Here is a 21,743-nt window from a genome sequence, read left to right on the forward strand (position 1 = left end):
ATTCACCCAGATCAATCCGGCTTTATCAAAGGTAGACACTCATACACTAACACACGCAGACTGTTTAATTTAATCAACTACTCATCATTACAACAAACCCGAACCATCATCGCCTCCTTAGATGCAGAAAAAGCATTCGATAAAGTAAATTGGACATTTCTCTTAGGTGCATTAAAAATATTTGGTTTTGGGGAGTCATTTATTAACTGGGTCAAAATTCTATACACTGCACCTACAGCCACCGTCATCACCAATGGACACACCTCTCACAGCTTCACACTGCACAGGGGGACAAGGCAAGGATGCCCACTCTCTCCCTCACTTTTCATCATTTTCATTGAACCGCTAGCTGCTGCCATTCGTCAGAATACCATCATAAAAGGAATCCAAACACTCAATACCCATCACAAAATCAGTCTTTATGCCGATGATATATTGCTCTTCCTCCAAAAGCCATATTCATCGTTACAAGAAACTATTACAATTATAGAAACATTCTCCAAAATCTCTAACTACTCAATTAACTGGAACAAATCATCCATCCTTCCATTAGACAGTAACAGTTGGGATGGGGCAGGCCACACACCACCTATTCCTTTTTGCACTGGTGTCATCACTTATTTGGGAATACATATTTCCTCCAGGCTGTCAGAGCTGTTCACACTCAACTTCACTCCACTACTTAAAACAATAACCGACGACCTCCTCCGCTGGATGAAACTACCACTGTCACTCATGGGCAGAATAGCAACAGTTAAAATGACAATTCTTCCTCAAATAAATTACCTATTCACAATGATTCCATCTCAACCCACCCACTCCTGGTTCAAATCTCTTGACTCACTCATTACTAAATTTTACTGGAAAAATAAGACGCCAAGAATAAAACTGGCCACTTTACAACAAACAAAAAAACAAGGAGGACTTGAAGCTCCACATTTTTCTCACTACTCACTAGCAAACCAACTTCAATATATTCTTAAATGGATCCACCCCACTCACTCAGACAACACATGGTTAGACATCGAACAGACAGTATGAAAGGACATCCAGATTTCAGACCTACCATTTCTCAGCCAATCAGTCAAACGCCATCCTTGTTTCAAAATGGTAACAATAGCAGAAACTCTGATAGCCTGGTGGAAATTCCACAAAATCACTAATATCACTTTTGCACCCTCAAATTTCACCCCTATATGGAATAATCCGGACATTCTAAGCAGTAATAAGCCTTTAAATCTCCACACATGGTCCACTAAAGGCATCACTCATTTGAAACACATCTTTAATAACAATACCCTGGTTTCATTCCCCCATTTGGTTCAGAAGTACGGCATCGGGAAAAATCACTTTCTGGAATATCTACAACTTAAATCATCCCTTCAAACAAAATTCAACATTAAGGCCACACATTTGGAATTACCTCCCTCAACCTCACAGTTAATTAATATCACCTCCTCAAATAAATTAATCTCAAAGATATGTAGCATAATATCACACTCTGAAATAATAACCATACCAATAATAAAATGGGAATTTGACTTAGCTATCACTCCTGATGCTGACTTCTGGACCAAAATCTGTACTAATATATATTTTATGACCAAAAATACAAATTTACAATTAATACAATATAAGATACTTCACAGAATTCACTACACTGGGCACACAATGTTTAAAATAGGTTTCACTACAGACATCTGTCCACATTGCATGCAAAATACTCAGGATAGTTACATTCACGCCACCTGGCACTGCACACCAGTTCAACACTTTTGGAAACAAATAACTGAGTCATTGTCTGTTTTCCTGGGCTGCCTCATCCCATTATCCCCATCACTCTGTTTACTGGGAGACATCTCATCTATAAACCTGAGCAAAACAAACTGCAAAATACTTCTCGTGGCCCTAACTATCGCCAAGAAAACAATCCTCGTGAACTGGAAATCAAGGAATAACACACATATCTCACACTGGAAAAATTTAATGTCAGAATATATTTCAATGGAACAACTCACCTCATCTATCATTTACAATACAACAGAACACCACGACATCTGGTCATCATTCACTATATTTTTACAAACATGACACCACTCTTCTTATTTATTAGTTAATTCATAATGCACACGCACACACATATACACATGTACACATGCATCTGTCTTTCTTTCTTCTTCTCCTTCTAATTATTATTATTATGTTTGTTTTGTTTGTTGTTTTGTTGTTGTTGTTTTTTCCACAAATACTCTGACTTTATGATGTTATGTCCATTGTTTTGTCGTCTGCATTGTTTATTGTCCTCTAGGTGTTATGTCTATGTTTTGTCTTATAATAAAATTTATTAAAAATAAAAATAAAATAAAATAATAAAAAGAAACACATTCTTCAAATGATTGCACTTCAAGCCATACCTGTTTGTTTAGGAGGCTGTCCTCATATATTGTGTACATTCTTTTTGGCCTATATTATTTGATTGTAGAATTTAATTAACTGACTCTCAAGCGATGTCTTCTGTAAATTTTATTTTCCAACATTGATATTTAAATCATGCTTAAAATCCCATTAAACAATTAGGCTGTTGTCAAGGGGGAAACTTGCATGGCCTAGTTTATAATTATTATTCATATTATTATTATTATTATTATTATTATTATTATAATCATTAATGATAATAATAATAACTTCACTATTAAAATACACAGGGAGTTGACCATGTCCAGGTCACCCTCCTGCTATGACCTTTTACGGCTTATCTGTCCGGCGCGTGTCCAACAGTATCGTGCCGACAGCCACGAGAGGAAACTTGACCTGCTTTGTTGTGGCTGCGTGTCTCCGCGCGCATTGTTACGGGCAACCGCGGCTCTCACGCGCTCCTCTGGTTCTCATGGCAGTGGCAGCGAAACAGCCAGAAGACGCTACAGAGAGACGCTCGGTGAACTTCAGCCTGCGGCGCTTTATAAAGCGGTTTGACGGAGATGACGGACATCCTGCGGCTGCTGTCCGAAGCGGACGGGCGGACATTACCTCCTCTCTCCCAGCTCTCTGAAAACGGTCAGACATAAAGTTACTGTTTATTCTGCACTTTAGCTGTGTTCGGTGTGCCGGCGTTTCACCGTATAACTAAACGTGCGTTTGTTTGTTTGTTTGTTTATTTCTTTCAGATATACAATGTATTTGGGCGGATGTATCTGCCTACATTGAACGTCAGATGACCTTACAAAAGGTTAGACCTATCTATTTATTAATCTATCCGTCCATCTATCAATCCATCTTTCCATCCATAATTGATTGATCCAACAGGGGGTCCACCTGGCGGGACTGGGGACCTTCACCTTCTCTCAGCAGAAGTTGGACATCGGAAACAAGTACACAATGATCCAACGACCCATCTTCCTCTTGTCTGGGAAGCTTGTCCAGTCTCTGGGGTTAAAGCAGGTCAGACCGCTGGCTGCAGGTGAGCACCTCTTTTGAATAAATGGCTTCTGAGGATTTATGTAATCCGAAAAGCAATTCAAAAGATGGAGGAATTGATCCAATATATAGCGATAAAATGTTGCTTTTCAATCTTCTTAAGTGATAGATAGGTATAGTTAAATTCATTAATAATACTATAATATCATAATATAGGTGTGTGTGTGTGTGTCTTGCACCAGCAACACACCTGCCAGTGGTGCAACTGAACTTTGCCGCTGTGTCCCAAGAGACTCCTTTCAGCCGAGACGTGGTGGAGGGCTGCGTTAGAGAAACTCTTCTTCTCCTCTTCAGAGCTTTGGCCTCTGAACAAAACATATTCCTCATCTTCCAGGGAATTGGAGTCTTGTCCTTCAAGAACAACAAGGTGGCTCGCCTGCTCATCTGTATTGCTTCTAGTCTGGGAGAATGACCACAGGTTTCCTGCTAAACGTAATCTCTTCTGATGTTATCCAAAGGTGCAGATGAAGTTCAACAGAGCTTTTATTACCGCTATGGATGGAACTGGTCGGCTGCTGTTAGCCTTTAACAAGGTGCGTATAAAGGCATGCATGTGTGTGTTGAAGTGTATATAATGTGGGTATTGGTGCAGATCACCTGTACTATGTCCCTGCAGAGACCTGGGAGCAGTGTCTCTTTACTGTCTGGGGGCCTGTCCAGGCTTCAGAGGCCACAGACTGCCACCCCCGTCACCCTGCCAGCTGTCTGCTCTCCTCAGCCGGACAACAACGCTGGGGACAAAGACGTATGGCGCTCGTCACCAGCTCCAGACCAGAGGAATGCAGGAGGTGAAAGCGCTTTTGGCACAAGGCTGACCATTTGGGGTTTGATAGCACTTTAATGAATCTAAATTAAACATTGGATCAAATACAAATCCTTTCAAGTCTTGCAGCACAGGAACATGATATCTGTTCCTCACTGGCTATAGAAGCTGAAATAAACAGGATGTGAAAATGAGGTTAATTCACATATATCATGAAGGTTATGTATTTGGAGAAGTCGTTGTCAACGTCATTTTGGGATCCACCCTCTAAACTCACAATATATCTCGTACAAAAAAAACAAAGTGTAAAAATGTCTGCCAGTGTTTCTTGTTGGAGCAATTCAATTCAAATCAGTTTATTTTGTATAGCCCAGAATCACAAATTACTAATTTGCCTCAGAGAGCTTTACAATCTGTACACATAAGACCTCACATTGAATCAGGAAAAACTCCCAAAGAATATGAAAAAAACTTGGACCCAAAAGCAGCACACAGGATCGGTTCAAGTTTAGCTTAAAACAGATGTAATCAATCCGAGCAGGACCACAGTCTGGGAACGGAAACAAAAACGATCTGACAACATCATAACGGAAGACCAGAGTTTAAATAGGCAGAGTCCTAATTGGTGATCGGTCACAGCTGCTCCAGAAATCACCGCCCAGGAGAGGGAGGAGACGGCCACACCTCCTAGACTGACAGGGTAAAACACACAGGAGACAGAAGGACAGGGAAACAGAGGAAACACAGGGAAACGATCGTACTGTCTGGATGAGAACATGACACAGGGGGCACGGTCAAGGAGGCAGGGACCATGAGCCAGGACCAAGGGCCAAGGGGCAGGAGGCAGGAGGTAGGGACCATGAGCCAGAGCCAAGGGGCAGGAGGCAGGGACCATGCAGGGCCAAGGGGCAGGAGGCAGGAGGCAGGAGGTAGGGACCATGAGCCAGGGCCAAAGGGCAGGAGACAGGGACCATGAGCCAGGGCCAAGGGCATGAGGAAGGAGGCAGGGACAAGTGCAGCAACTTTCTGGATTCTCTGGCAACCTTACGACTCAAGGAGTTTTTGTACATACAGATGTTTTCTCCCGGGGTCTTTATGCTAAGCTAAGCTAACTGGCTGCAGCCTCATATTTAACAGACAGCGAGTGGTGTTGATCTGCTCAACAAACGCTCATCGGAAAAGCCAATAAGTGTTTCCCTAAAATGTCACATTCTACTGTGAACCCACTCAGAGTGTTGTGTGTCTCTACAGAAGTTCCCCAACAGAGAGAATCCAAACATCATCAGCCACTGCAGCCTGCCAAGATGAAAACTGTCAGCCTGTTCGAAGAACTGAATCCAAAACCCCCCATGGAGGCCACAGACGAGTACAACACACACACACATACACACACACACACACACACACACACACACACACACACACACACACTATGGAGAGGTTCAGTTTGCAGTGCACAGAGCTCTTGTTTGCAGGTAGACGAGTCAGTGTGAGCTGAGAGCTTTGTGGTGGTCTTATATTGTTCCTGCCCCGAGGCAGCTTCCAGCTCCATCAATGATGCACAACTACCTGTGGGACAGATTCCTCCTCTGTCATCACTTCACACACGCACACACCCACACACACACACACACACACACTTCTTCTTGAAGATTTTTTGTAAGTGTACCTGCAAGTGTCAGCTGATTTTCAGCCACTGCGGATAACAGTACAACCCATTGAGCTACTCATTCTGTTATGTATCCTCAGAAACAGCTCGAGCAGCCGTCATACCTCAAACACATGTCCGTGGTGCAACAAGGCCCCATGGGAAACCTCATCAAAACACAACCGCTGTTCACGACAATTATTGAGTCCAAACTGAGGGAGTTGCTTTGTATGGTAAAGGGTGTGTTTCCACTCCCAGGCCCACCATCTCAGTCACACCACCAGAGGTCACTCCCAAACTGGAGAAGCCTCGCACAACCGTTAGCTGCTCTGGCCACACCCGTGCTGGACAGGTGTGTACTGTGTACTCAAGGCGTGTACGTGCTTGGAAAGTAAGACTGAAAGGAGATGTTATTCATAAAGAATTAGGTTTCATTGAAGAGCGTTTGAGTATTACATTGCTTGACAATGTAAAGTGTTAATGCTTTGACTGTATGGGTAGGTCTCTGGGGGAGCGGTGATACAAATCTCAATATAATTTAAAACCCAAGCAATGCATTAGCTACAAAGTATTTATATTACACAGCGCCCACATAATTATATGTGTGTATTACCGTTTAATTACTGTGTATAATTGTGATCGCTGTTTGGTCATCGTAGGAGCTGTGCTACCTGTGCATGCAGCGGGCCCAAAGAAATGTCCCAGTCTACCTGAGGGAGCAGCAGCAGGCGGAGGAGAGAGCTCAGGAGAAACTGTTACTGCTGAAGGAGCAACAGAGAGACAAGCTGTACATGGACCAAGAACAGGTGTGTGCATTGCATACATGTGTGCAATTGGTGTGTTTGAGTGTTTTTCTACAACAATTGTGCATTCAGTTAAAAAAAACACACAAATCTGACTGCACGGATATTAGCTGTCGGCTGTAAGCAGACTGCATCTGTTGGAATGTGTTGCCTCCTTGTGTGTTTCAGTTTCGATCAAACGCGAGTAGTGTCCTTTTTATCCCCCGTCTTTGTCCTCTTTCCTCTCATCTCTGGACGATGAAGCAGACTCATGCAGCTCTGGGATAAACAAACTTGTCACACTTTCAACTTGCAAAGCAACGCCCAATTCTGCGGCCAAGTCTGGCTGCATTTACGCCTCTAAAGTTCACGTTCTATCTGAAAACTAGAGCTTAAACAGCCACACCTCACAACTAAGTTCAGCTTCTTAATCATGCTAATGTTTGGCAATTCACTGACACAGCTGTTGTATACAGCTGAGGCAGATAGGAATGTGATTAGTCATCATTGCCAGGAGAAGGTTGTGTGTTTGTGCATTGCTGTGTCTGTCCACGGTGAATCTCACATTTGGCTGCAGCAAAGTGCTTCATATTTTGGGTGGCAAATTATGGCGCCATGCTCAAAGACCTCTCGTTGTTGCAGTGACTCCCATCTTCTCAAAACACCTCTTATTGCCTGTTCTGGCTGCTCACTCACTCCTCCTAACGGGCAATCGGTTGGTCGAGGCGCTAGTGATAACACAGCTGAGTGCATCACCGCCCACCGGACACAGTGACCGAAAACTGTTTGCTTACATTTAGTGCTTTGGGCAGGTTGTTTTGCTAACGGCTATCAGCTAACGGAACTACCAGTCCAAAAAAGTCAATTACATTGATTCCGCGGCACATTGAATAAAATGTGTTTAATGACGCCTAACAGCCAATATGTTACTTTCTAGTACTAGGCGTACCTTTCTAGTTTTGCAAGTATTGGTTCATAAACCAAGGAATTGTATATTTGATGGATGTGGCAGCGGGGGGTGTTTAAGCTCGGCTGCAGAGTGGGTGGAGCGGGGGTGTGGTTCAGGGAACGGTGTCCGATTGTCATCAGCTGGTCTGAGGACAATCAGACCAGCTGATGACAATCTGTGTTTGTGTATCTGCGAGGCTTTGTCTCCATAAAGGAGCGGGACAGGAGGAAGATGGGGGGTGCAGAGCAGAGACACGGTCTGCTGTCTGGAAACAATAAAATATATTACGCCTAACCATCCGACTACTTATTCCATGGTGCTTGAAGGGGGGAACCTACTAGTGACGGCGAGACACCTGTCACAATGGAACTCAATGAAAAGTTGAGTGAATCCTGAGGGTAACATGAAGGAATGAAATAATCGATGTTGAGATATTGTACTCCAGACCGACTCAAAGACCAACACAAACTACATTAAGCTATGATCGTGCAGGTCAAATGGGAGAGGGCTTTAGAAGGCTACATTTGAAAAAAATATATTAAAAGAATGAACACCTATTAGATACCATCTGCTGTGGGTTACTGAAGCTGATTACCTTCGCATTGAAAATGCCGGAAGGTTATGTTTTGATCGCCGTGTATTTATTTATTTATTTATTTGTATGCGTGTTATTCGCAAAACTCAAAGTATTGAACCGAATCGCATGCAATTTGGTGGGATGATTGTTTATTATCCGGGGACCAGTTGATTAGATTTTGGGATCGATCGGGTCAAAGGTCAAGGTCAAAGGTCATGAACAGGTCAAAATCTTTCGCAGAACTCAAAAAGTATTGAACCGAATCGCATGAAATTTGGTGAGATGATTGTTTATTATCCGGGGACCAGTTGATTAGATTTTGGGATCGATCGGGTCAAAGGTCAAGGTCAAAGGTCATGAACAGGTCAAATCTTCTTGAATCACATGGAATTTGGTGGGATGATTGGTTATTATCCGGGGACCATTTGATTAGATTTTGGGATCAATCGGGTCAAAGGTCAAGGTCATGGAAAGGTCAAAATCTTTTTTTTACCATAGCACGATACATTTTTGTCCAATTGGCATGCAACTAATGCCAAAATGTTCATAATTCAATGCCCAATCTTGTGATATGCGAAGGTATGCGCTCTACCGAGTGCCCGTTCTAGTTTGTGAGTGCTCTGGGTTTTTTTTTTTTTCTGAGAAAAAAGAAGAAAAAAAGGGATCAGGAAACAACGCACGGATTGAGGTGTGAAAACTGTTGGTTTCACAAGGTCGAGGGTAGAAGTCCACTCATACTATTATGTCAAGAAAATCTGCAATAAAAAAACATCTCAACAATTGATCATTAAGGGTGGTTCCAGACTGGTTGGGTTCAGAGAGTTGAGAAAACAGCGTCATCCTCTTTACAGCACTGGGGAAGACATTTGAGACATTCAAATTCAAAATGAAACAACTTAAAGTGCTTTTTGCATGTTGTTTTCTCTGATATTATTTCATGGTTTAATAAAACGGTCCTCTTAAAAAGTTCACTTTTTGCCCCGGAGAGCATCATAATAATAATAATAATAATAATTTCTATAGCGCTTTTCATAGTACTCAAAGATGCTTAATGTTCTCAATGTCTTTGCTGTTTCAGTCCACATGATGATACAAGGCTTGTGTTTGTCGTCTGGCAGGAGAAGCTGAATGAGCAACGGAAGCGTGCAAAGCAGGCCGCTACATTCAACCTGCAAATGTTAGAGAAGAAAGAGAAGACTTGCTGCTCTCTCTTCACTGTGAGTAGAACTTGCTATTCACTTTGTAAGACTTCAGTCTTGGTAGGTAAAACTCTTTGAGCAGCCAGTTTGTGAAAAGAAAAGCAACTTTTGTATCTGTTTACATTGCAGCCAAACAAACTGCATACGCCACTAATAGTTTTGCACTCAACAGCAGATCAAAGTAAAAGTGGTGAAAATGGCCATGACTGGTATTCACGTTGTTTGGTGAACAATCATGGTCAGAATGTAAAGACATTGAAAGGCAGAACAAAATCTGACCATAAGTTTGTCCAAAAATACAGGTTGAATTTGTGAAAATGGGAAGGATTATTATCAGTGGCGGCTGGTGGAATATTTTTTAAAATATTTATTCCAACACTGACTAATAAGGACATCTTATTCATAAAAGTCAGTATAAAAGTCAGTATGAAAAATCTAATAGAACATGTTTACACATTAAGATGCCCCTATGAACCTTGTTAGGCTTAAAGTGAGCCTGTTTTTAATCCTCCTCCTCATTGTGTTTCTTCACCTCCTCCTGTGTCCGTCGTCCAGCTGGTAGCGACGTTCACTTTGCCCAATATGGCTGCTTGACTGAGTTATCCATGTGTGTCCTGGTGTTCTCTTGTTTTCTTAATTCGTCCAATAAGTGCTTCATGTCCCTTTCTCCCGTATCTGTCCATGCTGGTTCTGTCCCCGTTGATTTATAAAGCAAATTTCGGCACTAGCACGACAGCATCCAGCTAGCAACACCTTCCAGCTCTCCAGAAGCTTCCTGTGCCGCGTCCCTTTCAGCCAGTCTGTTGTCTTATTCAGTCCGGTTGATCTGGGCCCAGATGTTTGACTTGTAGTTTCTCCCCCAAAGTTCTTCTCTCAAACGAGTCTTGGAGGAGAGATTTTACCGAGCCACTGATTATTACAATAAAACATGAAATCCCACTTCACAACTGTATGTTTTGAGTGTAACAGTGGCTTGTAAAAATGTGCTTAGACTTCGTTCGTCTTCCCGGCCCGGCCCTTCACCCCTGCCAGGAGGATCCAGCAGCATCGCTACATGAACGAGCTTCAGAGTCAGATAGACACCCGGCGGCAACATGAGGCTCAAGACCAGCAGACCCGTCTGCTCCTGGAGCATCTAGACCAGGTCCAGCTGGTCCAGGAGTGAGTAACAGCGGTACTGCTCGGGAAATGAAAATAATAATTTGTTGTGGTAGCGAGTGTGTAACCCGGTGTGTGTGTTCTAGGGTAGCTTTGCAGAACGCTCAGCAGCTCCAGCAGAAACATGACAGAATTACGCACTACAAGAGGGCTCTGGACACGCAGGCAAGAAAATACTTCACACGGTTTACTTCCAGACTTTTGCAAAAGGATGTTGGGGAAAACACGTTTTCTTTGTAAACCAAGTTTTACACACAATGATCACCAGTCACAATATGGTGAGGTTAGTGAGTAAAAGTACTTCACATGTTTCGTTGAACATTCATTGATTTCACAGCTAATCAATTGCTCAGAGAATCTATCAAATATAACTTTAATGTCAACATTAGAAGTAAGTAGTACAGTTTTGAATAATTCTTGAAAAAAAGACCCAAACAACTAACTGTGCTTTTCAATTTGAGGATAGAGGTGAAAGGGAGATCAAGGGGCACCAGTGCAGACAAACCACGTAAACTAAAGCATTTGAAACATGTTGAGCTCCATCTGGATACTTGTCTACTGCATTTAAAAAGTAGATATAGTCAGTGACGTCACCCTTTGGTTTGTGTCAAATGGTTTTGAAGTCACAAGTTCTGCATTTTGGCCGACGCCAAACACAACACGGTGGTAGCAACCTGTCAATCACAAGGTAGCCAAGCCCTAAAACATACCCTGCTTTATCTATTATCAATCTATCTGATTCTAAATGGGACAAAAATGGACTAAATAAGCATCATGCTGTATTGAAACCAGTATAGCGATTGATTAGCTTCTTTGTACAGACCCAGAGGCTGTCGCCTGGTTACTTGGTTTATTTCAACCCAAGAAGATTAAATCTGTAAGACCTTTAACATAAATCATATTTTTCTACTTAATTAATTAGAACTTTTTTTCTTCAAGAATATATTATGTAATTTCTTTCAAGGTGTATCAATTTGTTTGTGGCTCCAGGGGGAGCTTTGTGAAATTTGATGAATTACCTTCAGTGATGTCACTTTAATCATCGTCAATGAGTGATTTTATATATTTATTTTTAATCTGGAGTTACAAAGAAGAGACCTTAGCAGGCCGCTGTGTCTCCTCGTCTCTGCTTGGGGCAGCTGGAAGCTGCATTAGCCGTTACTACCATAACACACCCGAGCTGCATTGTTGTTAATATAGGCGGCATGTTTTGACAAGGAAGAGGAATGCATGGAATGAAAAAAAATATCTCCGGTTCTGCAAAAGTATTATACGAGCGCAATACTAAATCTGTAGAGGACTGGAATCCTACCCAGCTGTTCTTTTGATGGACCAAAATGATGCAGGTGTCCTATGTTAAGCATATGCAGGTAGTTAGTTGTGTATACTTCCATTTCAAATTAAAAGTCACATATTTACTTTCAGGGAGAATATAGTTTTCAGAATTTTGCAATATTTTTTTGGGGTATCACATTTTTTATTTGTCTTAGTTTTGGCCTTGTGGGCCAGAAAGTCATAGTCTGCTTATGGTCACCTTACAACTACAATGTGTCTGTCCTTTAGGTCGGAGATAAGAAGTGCACAGATCCTCCAGAGTGCCAAGCTGACAACTCTGGGTTCAACCGCTGCGTGACAGCAGCCAACAACGCTGAAGGTCGAGAGAGGGCACAGAAGGTCAACGCCGTTTCCTATTTCTCGCATGAATCTTATTTTTATTTGTTGGCATTGCGTAAACATGAAAAAAAATCACGGTCATTGTTGTTCAATTAAAATAAGTCAAATCCTTTACTTAAGTAAAAGTAGCCATACCAATGAATACAAATACATAATAAATATAAATATTATTAATGTATTAACATGCTATAAGCAGTTTCCGGTTGCAGCTATTTGAGATGCTGCTAAATACTTTATATACAGTAGAATGGCTTAAACTTAAAAAATGCCTCTGATATTTGTTGCTCAAATGTTTTTGCATAAAATGTTAACAAGTACAGACTACAGATATTATATACATATGGTGTAAAAAGTGTATTTCCTTCTGAAATGTTGTGAAGCATAACATTAAATCGTAAAAACCGAAGTACATTTCTTGATATTCTCTGTTTTGTTTTTAAACTGATTCCCTTTATATTGATGTCGTGTTATTTTACATTATGTGTACATATGTATTTCTATTGGCAGCTCTTCCAAGTGAATTTCAGTGCTTCCACTCAGCGGAAGAAGGAAGAACTGCACAGCCGCCACGCAGAGCTGGAGAAAGAGAGAGAAGTTCTCAAAAACAACAAAATGGGGTGAGTAAAGGAAGGGTGCAATGAAATATATGGATACCAGTGAAGATAAAGGAAAACTATGGTCGTTTGTCTCTCTCTGGTATGTTTCCTGTCCAGGTTAATATCGGGTCGCATCAATCGCTTCGAGAAGAAGCGAGACATCAGTAAGTCACTGGAGGACGAGTGGAGTCGCAGTGCAAAGCTCAAACACCAGCGAGAGGAAGAAGAGACGCGCTTCCTGAGGTCTGTGGATGAGGGATAACCTCCGTCAGCATTCACCCATTTACATCTATTTATATAATCTTGAGTTCAGTTCTCACACGTACTGACCGACCTACAAGTACTTACATACTTTCCTCTGTCTCCCTGTGGTCAGATCTGCTGGTGAGCTCCTGGTCGATAAACTGGCCCAGTACAGGCGCTGCTGCCAGTGTAAGAGGAGGACCACCAACTGTGGAGAGACCAACATCTGGAAGGACTCTCAATACCTCTCTGGCTCACAATTCATGATCTGATGACCAGTGTAGCCCACAGCAGCTACAACTTGAACATCAATACCTGAGAACCTAACACGAGACCTCAATCCTTGTGCCTCATCATTTGTGTCACTTAAGATTTAAATTGGACAGATTATGAAAATTCCACTTTTTTAGTGCTTCTATACGTTAATTTGGGTATCTGGCATGTCTCCCAACACAAAAACGCTGGAAAAAAACAACTCACGCGGCTTGTTGTGATTCCTCTATGTCAGAAACGATATGCTTGAGTGCGTCAAATGGGATCACCACCAACGTCTACGTAGATTTTGAAGCACGCCCATGTAGGGAGTCTGGCTACATGGCCTTGGACCGCCCCCCACCACAACTTTGCAGGTAAAGTTTATTTGAAAGTTGTGTTCATATTAGACATGAGTCATCAAATAAGTCATAAGTCATCAAATACAACGATTTAATAAGTAAACAAGGTTTAAACGCTAATTAATGGAGGTAAAAACGTTACCCCCGCCCCTGCTTGGTCACTTACTGTTGTCAGATAACACTTTAGTTTACAGATGGAACTTTACTCATGTAGCATTTATATCTTTATGGCGTTCCCGTTACTTGCATTTACACAAACACTTTCACAAACAGTAACTTACATAAACACACTGTATTTGCTACATACTCATACAGGGCTCTCAAGTGTCACGCATTGAGCGTGAGACTCACGCATTTCGGTCTTAAGTCACGCACTCCCGCCACACATCGTATTTCTCACGCTGAAAAAAACTCTCGGCTATTTAATGTTTTAATGTGCCGCAGCGCGCCAACATGAGCTGGCCGCGCTGCCCTCACCGTGGAGGAATCAAGCGCTCCCCTGGAGTTCTGCTGTGAGGAGCCACTTATCCGCCAATCCAAAAAAAGAAATGGGCGACTGACTAATATCCGAGGAGGAGGGGGAATGTCACTCTTGCCTATCTTCAAAACTTGAGAGCCCTGCTCATACATGCACAAACTATTCACGTACTCGAATCTCTAGCACTACTATGCTCTCAAAACCGCTAACAAGACTGTGAGACCTGAGCCAATGTACAAACAAACAAAAAATGTAGAAGTGACATTCAGAAACGTCCTGTTGAGCCCTAACTTCTCGAACTTGTTCGGGAGCCTCTTCTTGTTCAGGGTCTGACTCTGGTTCAAAACGATATGGTTGCACGACGCTATCTTCATCTGCAGTAGCCATATTTCTACAAAGGTAATGGCTAGCTGGGCAGGCAGCAGCTAGGCGAGCGCATCTCGTGGAGGAGGGGGGAGGGGGGAGCTGGCTCATTAGCATTTAAAGGAACAGGCACTCAAAACAGGTACATCTGTGGGGAGGTGTTTTTGACAGGGTAAAAAGGGTGCTGTTTGAAATGATTCTTGTGGTATTTTGACCAAAATATGTTACAAACATTTCATTAAGACCCCAAGGAACCATATCAACTTGTGGAAAAATGGGCATACGATGGGTCCTTTAAAGGATACGTTAAGCATATACTTTTATCGGCTGTGTTGGTGTGAGATTTATTCTCTCTTTTTGTCTGGTCAGAGTTCCTGTTTGTTGTACTTTTTATTTTTCCTAGAATGTGGTTGTTTTCGGAATTTCTGAGTTTCCAGTCAGAAATGTCAATGTGAACGCCGCCTGAATTCAGATTTCCGACTGGGAAAGTTGGGCAAACCTCACCAATCCCAACCTCTAAATCCAAGATGGCTGCTCGGTGCATCTACAGAAAAAATCTATGTGTGTCAAGTTGTATTAGTGACTGCAATGAGCCTGCTTTAGGCTACAACTCTTTTTTAAATGGGGTTGATGCAGCCACTCTCATGCTAAATATTGAGCTTTTGTTTTGAAGGGCAACAGCAGAAAACCGATCTCACAAAGATTGGCATTTGGCAAAAAAGCAATAATTGGCCGTCGTGCATGCGCGAGCGTAACCTGTTAACGGTGTAGCGTAAACATGTGCACGAAGGTACAGGCATTTCGTCATGTATTTATCGATGACTCGTACTTTGAACTTGTGTGATATGTGAAGTTCTCAATAAAGGTATTTCTGCATTTCCTCCTGCGCCCCACCTGTAGCACCAATGCGCCACACTAGAGGGCCGCGCCACACAGTTTGAGAACCACTAGTATAAGCTAATCACACCTATAGTAGTTAGCATGGTGGTATATGCATTCAGCCCACCTCCCCCAGCCCATCAGGGGCTCACACCTGAGGCTCACCCTCCATCAACTCAGCGACACCCTCGTCATCCTGGAGAGAGACGTCAACCCCTGCAGTTCGCCTACAGAGCCACAGTCTCTGCAGACGTGCAGTCAACATGGCCCTTCACTACAGGAACCTACGCCGATCCTGTTTGTGGACTTCAGCTCTGCCTTCAAATCAATCCATCCCTGCCCTGCTGCAGGACAACTCTCCCAGCTGCACGTGCCCCACCCGTGAGCTGGGAAACACGTCTCAGGCTCCCGGACCACCAGCAGGTTCCCCCCAGGCTGTGTCTCCTCCTCCTGTTCCTGTTCTCCTGTACAACAGCTGCACCTCCAGTCACCAGTCCGTCAAGCTCCTAAGTTCGGATGATGACACCACCTCATTGGGCTCATCTCTGGGGGGGTGAGGACGACACAGGTGTGGTTCAGGAGGAATGCAGCCCACCCGCCCTCTCATGTGTGTGACTCCCCGTCCGCTGGCTGTGGAGTCCTTCCGCTCTGGGCCCATCATCCCCAGGACCTCAAGTGGGGAGCTGAACATCGCTCCATCTCCAGATGGCCAGCAGGAGGATGTCTGCCAGGGAGATGATGGTACAATTTCTACGCGCCATCGTTGAGTCATCATCTGCTCCTCCATCACCGCTCTGGCACCCTGCAGCACAGCCAAGAAGTGCAGGCTGCAGAGCATCATCCGCTTCGGCCGAGGGTTCGGCGGCTCTCTGCTGCTCCGAGTCAGGTCCTGTTCACTTCAGGTCACTGGAACCGGGACTGACTGACTGTCACCCCAGGACTACCACCTCTTCTTCCACCTCTCTCCTCCTTCTTCCCTCCTTCCTCTTCCTCTTCCTCCCTCCTCCTCCCTCCTCCTTCTTCCCTCCTCCACACGTCACTTTAACATGCACTTTAACTTGCCTCTCCCACACACACTTTCTTATTTGCATGCACTTTAACTAACATACACCGCCACGCCAACTAATACACACTTAACACACCACACCACTTTTTTCACACACACCATGTGAACACTTTCTGTCATGTTGATTGTTGTTTGTTTGTCATGTCCAATGTTTGCCTTCACAAAGAAAAAATCTCGTTTGTGTGTAAACATTCCTGGCAAAAAAAATTACTTTGTAAACCCAGATTACATTTGGTTACAACAAATACGTGTTTTTTACTGAATTAGAGCAGGTTTTTATCATTGTTGCTGGTTCATTGTCTATCGCTTTATCTAAAAGATCAACAATGAATTTCCTGTACACAGTAAACATACATATTTAATTAGACGCACATTTATTTCAGTTTTATTTTTTTAAGCCATACTATAAATACAAATTCCATCAGCTGACATTATACCACATACATTGGCTGCCTAAATGAAAATGTTTAGCTACTTTAGCATCCAATGTTTTATGAATTTGGACGCTAGTTGTGACACTTACAGTTTCTAGAATGTTGAGACTGTCTAAAGAAATTAGCCAGAGATTGAGGAAAAACTCGATAAAAAGGTTTCTGACACTTTGAAAATTCCTGATTTACCCCAGTGCAGCACAGTGGCGGAGGGAATAAAGAGAATGTCTTTTGGTCGTTACATACTTTGAGAGGCAGCTGTCCCATATGACCCCGGCAAGTGATGAGGGAAAGCTGTATATGCTATAGGCATACATACAGAGAAGTACATAACTTAGAGAGATGAAAAGCAAAAGGGCCCCAACAGGGGCCCCAAGTTTGTGAGGATTGCGGAGATAGAAGGAATGGAAACGCAAAACATTACACATTGTGTGTTTCCTCACACGTCATTACAGGCTGAAGACAAATTGCAGCAAAGAGAAAAAGTGAGGAAAACAAAACAAGCTGAGGATGAAAGACGGTATGTGGCTTTGATTTGGGAGGATGTGTTCATGTAGCGGGGAGTTTCTCCAGTTGATGTATGTGTTGCAGGATCATGACAATATTATTCTGGCTGAAGTCCCAGTTCTCTGTGAACCAGAACTCGTTTAATGAGCTCATGGAGGCGTTTTGTAGGTCTTCGTATCAAAACAGATGCACAATTAACTGCCCCACGCGCTCTGGATGATTAATCAAGTAACTGACAGACCAATTGTGTGTGGACAAAAACATGTGTGATTGTGAGTTGTGGTGCAGAAACATACCTCACAACATTCATATTCTGTGCATTCATATTCTGTGCAACCCAGAACAGATCCACCCTAAAGCTATTAAACTGTGCAACAAGGGACCGCTGTAGCCTCCCTGCAAGTCACAGGAGTGCTTTAAAACAAATAGTTATCCTTGGTGGGGGGGGGTTCATATTTGTATAAGCTTGTAAAATATTACCTGATGAGATATGCATGGGGAAATTTATACAAGAGTCAGAGACACGGTCATATACCACATTTAGTGAGTGAGGCATCCCTGTGTGGGACCAACACATCCCCTGCAAAGTATTGTGCTTCCACTCTACAAGTGGTTTAATATAACTTCCCCTTTATGTTGCAACACTCTAAAAACTCAATTGGTCTTGTGAGAGATCGACCCCTGACTGACTGAGGGAGTGAACATGTTGGCATGCTGGTGTTCGGGCTTGTGCTTAAAGGAGGGCAGATGTGTTTAATTTGTAGGGTTCCCTGTAAATTCTGAACAACCCACAACTATTCGTTGAAATGTCACAATAGCTACTTATGCTTTCATCTTTTTTTTCATTGTTTGCTCTGGAGTGGTCTCTCGGGTTTGAGCGTTGAATTAAATACAGAGGATTTAGGACCTAAAATCTGAATCTGATGCCTGAGCTATTACTTTAGTTGCGTGTACATCAGACCGCCAATAGAGAGCTGCAGGAACAACATGACGACGATCAACCTTCATTACCTTCGCATTGAAAATGCCGGAAGGTTATGTTTTGATCGCCGTGTATTTATTTAGTTATTTATTTATTTATTTATTTATTTGTATGCGTGTTATTCGCAAAACTCAAAAAGTATTGAACCGAATCACATGAAATTTGGTGGGATGCTTGTTTATTATCCGGGGACCAGTTGATTAGGTTTGGGATCGATCGGGTCAAAGGTCAAAGGTCAAAGGTCATGAACAGGTCAAAATCTTTCGCAGAACTCAAAAATTATTGAACCGAATCGCATGAAATTTGGTGGGATGATTGTTTATTATCCGGGGACCAGTTGATTAGATTTTGGGATCGATCGGGTCAAAGGTCAAAGGTCATGAACAGGTCAAAATCTTTCGCAGAACTCAAAAAGTATTGAACCGAATCGCATGAAATTTGGTGGGATAATTGTTTATTATCCGGGGACCAGTTGACTAGATTTTGGGATCGATCGGGTTAAAGGTCAAGGTCAAAGGTCATGAACAGGTCAAAATGTTCTTGAATCGCATGAAATTTGGTGGGATGATTGGTTATTATCCGGGGACCATTTGATTAGATTTTGGGATCAATCGGGTCAAAGGTCAAGGTCATGGAAAGGTCAAACTCCTTTTTTACCATAGCACGATACATTTTTGTCCAATTGGCATGTAACTAATGCCAAAATGTTCATAATTCAATGCCCAATCTTGTGATATGCGAAGGTATGCGCTCTACCGAGTGCCCATTCTAGTTCATTAAGGTATTGCGAGAGGTCTGCCAGAGCGTGCCGAATATTCCTGACAATACTGTGATGCTCAATCACTGGTGCTGGGGGGAAACCTGGAGAATGTGACAGGAGCGTGTTACAGTCACAAAATAATTATTAGACATGTCTAAAAAACTAACTTTTGTTTAACAATTAATACATGCACACAAACTTGTGTATGATCAGAATTTCGACAAGTCTAATGGCTTCAAATGCTGTAGTGTGTGTGTGTGTGTGTGTGTGTGGGGGGAGGGGGGGTAGATCTGAATGTTTATTCATGATACTTTTACTGGCAGGCAGAGTGTAGCTTTTTGACAGTTAGTGTCAGAGCTTCATTTCAGATCCAGATGTTTCCAAAGTGCCCACACGCCATCCTACAATGAATGAATCCCTATGAACCAAGCGCATCATGAGATCAGTCCTTGAGGGACAACCAGCACATGGTCAGCTGTATACGCTCTAATGGGGAACGATGTGCATGTTATGTATGAAATACGAACAGCAAATGAAGTAAGCAGGACAACAAAAATGTGTTTTTATGTTCATTTAGTTCAGACACTTTTACCCCTGAATGCTGAACACAGAAATTATGACTCTTTAAAGCTACACTGGTCAATATTGAGAGAGATCTAAATAATTGTACGTCATGTGAAAAGTGCTGCTCACCCCTCAAATAATTTGAGCTCATAACCAAGTTTCAAACCATCAACTTTGTGTCACGGGTTTGTCACGGGGTGAGGCTCAGGTGCAGAGAAACAGGCTGGACTGAGGGCAGGTGAAGGGAATGGCTGAGGGCAGGTGAAGGGAATTAACCAATCAAGGAGACAGAGGAGTGGCTGAGGGCAGGTGAAGGGAATTAACCAATCAAGGAGATAGAGGTGTGTCTGAGGGCAGGTGAAGGGAATGAAACAATCAAGACAGAGGAGACACAGAGGAAACAGGAGAAACAGAACAGGGCGTTGCAGCTTGTGCTTAAAGACAACCCGCTCTGAGCCACAGTCGCCCGGCTGACCAAAGCACCAAGTAGCAAAGTTAGTGACAGTTACGCAGTTATGTCTCCACATGTTGAAGAGTTGTGAGTGGAGCTCTTGAGAGCACATCCACGATGTTATATTATCCCACTGTGTGAAAACTCGTCACCTGAATGTAAAATCAGACAAAGCTGTTAGTTTGATAACTGAAGGAGCAGCATTTCAGCTCTTTACTGACAACATGGTCCACTGCGAGGATATTTAAACACGGAATGAGCAGCTATGAGTTGAGTTTTGCAACCACATTTTTCACACTGAAAAAAATAAAAATAAAAATGACTTCAAGACTTGATGATGAAATGAAAGACAAATATGCTATTGATTAGACACATTTTCAGCACGCCTGAGAAACCAAAAGCTATTTCCTATTTCCAATGAAACCAGTGCAGGCAAGAGCCCAGAAAAACTACGCCTGCTCCCCAAAGCCTGTCCCTCAGCCTGTCATAGACTAGCACACGTGAGTGCACACACACACACACACACACACACACACACACACACACACACACACACACACACACACACACTCGCACAAAACCAGAGGGCTTCCCATGTCACGCACTCTGCAGGTTAAAATAAATGTTATTTCCTGCTGAAATTGTACTTGTACTGTTCTTTTGAAGCACCCTCCTTTCCTTTTCCTCTTTCCGATCATAAGGAACATACCAAAGGTTGGCAATGAACTCCCATTCTCCTCCTCTTTTATGCACATTTAGCGCCAGGATCGGCCTTCTCCTCTTTATTTTTTTCTTTGTGACTTTGAGTAATGCCCTTCTCGATTACTTCTTTTCCTTCACCACTCCACTTATTTATCCCATCATACGTTTGTGTTTGCCCGTCCCTTGTGTCTTATCTGAGGCTCCTGTCCGCCTTCACCCAACACAAATTTCTTCCAAAGGCCGTGCTTTCTTTCTGCGATACGACGCTGTAGAATTGTAAAGTGCAATGTCATTAGAAACCGCTTGTCACTTGCTTCAGATGAACTTAAGCTGCTCAAGCACTGAATGTGATGAGATCTCTGTCGCTAAAGCTGCAGCTGCCTTTGTAGCATGTTGTTTTACATTCATACTGGCTGGAAGGAGCAGGTGGAGTTTGCGTTTCAACATAACATTCATCTTTTCAGTTTCCTATTGTGTGTCTTCATGGTGACGTACATGTGCACATGTTACGTTTGTGTGTTTCTGAGAGTCCAACCCTCGCTCATGCCTGCTTATGGTCAAACTATGCTAGCGGGGTCACAGCCAGTAGACATGGGAAGCAGGAAAGAGAGAGAGAGTGATGAAGAGAAAGAGAGAAAGTACAACCTCTGTACGCCTCCGGGGTCAAACGGTTTAGTTTCTTGAATTCCGGTGGAGCACCGTAGACTTCCGTATGACGCACCGTATGCCTGCACCAACCACAGCCTTCAACGTGATTCGTCCATACTACACAGACCACAAACCAGAACCCTGTAAATTTACTCATTCATTTCATACTCAGTTGTATTTTGTTTCCTGGTATTTCTTCAGCTCATTACTTTATTATACAAGGGCCAATTCATTT

At 42.8% G+C, this 21,743-nt stretch overlaps 1 protein-coding gene across 3 annotated transcripts; it reads left to right on the forward strand.

Annotated features, from left to right (window-relative positions):
* The first annotated feature begins 2,806 nt into the window (after nt 1-2,806).
* LOC130193089 (coiled-coil domain-containing protein 81-like) lies at nt 2,807-15,398 on the forward strand. Of its 3 annotated transcripts, none has more exons than XM_056413427.1 (16): nt 2,807-3,054; nt 3,165-3,226; nt 3,304-3,457; nt 3,657-3,841; nt 3,933-4,007; nt 4,091-4,262; nt 5,489-5,603; nt 6,144-6,237; nt 6,545-6,691; nt 9,312-9,410; nt 10,384-10,553; nt 10,637-10,715; nt 12,114-12,224; nt 12,732-12,841; nt 12,938-13,063; nt 13,197-15,398. In XM_056413427.1, exons 1-16 carry the CDS (start codon nt 2,979-2,981, stop codon nt 13,333-13,335), a joined length of 1,914 nt encoding a protein of 637 aa, XP_056269402.1. In that variant the 5' UTR covers nt 2,807-2,978; the 3' UTR covers nt 13,336-15,398. The 3 variants fall into 3 exon arrangements, with proteins under 3 accessions (XP_056269402.1, XP_056269403.1, XP_056269404.1); XM_056413428.1 differs by having other exon boundaries at nt 5,492-5,603; XM_056413429.1 differs by having other exon boundaries at nt 3,705-3,841.
* Nucleotides 15,399-21,743: the final 6,345 nt, after the last annotated feature.

This window comes from Pseudoliparis swirei, chromosome 4, assembly GCF_029220125.1.
Source record: "Pseudoliparis swirei isolate HS2019 ecotype Mariana Trench chromosome 4, NWPU_hadal_v1, whole genome shotgun sequence".
Lineage (NCBI taxonomy): Eukaryota > Metazoa > Chordata > Actinopteri > Perciformes > Liparidae > Pseudoliparis > Pseudoliparis swirei.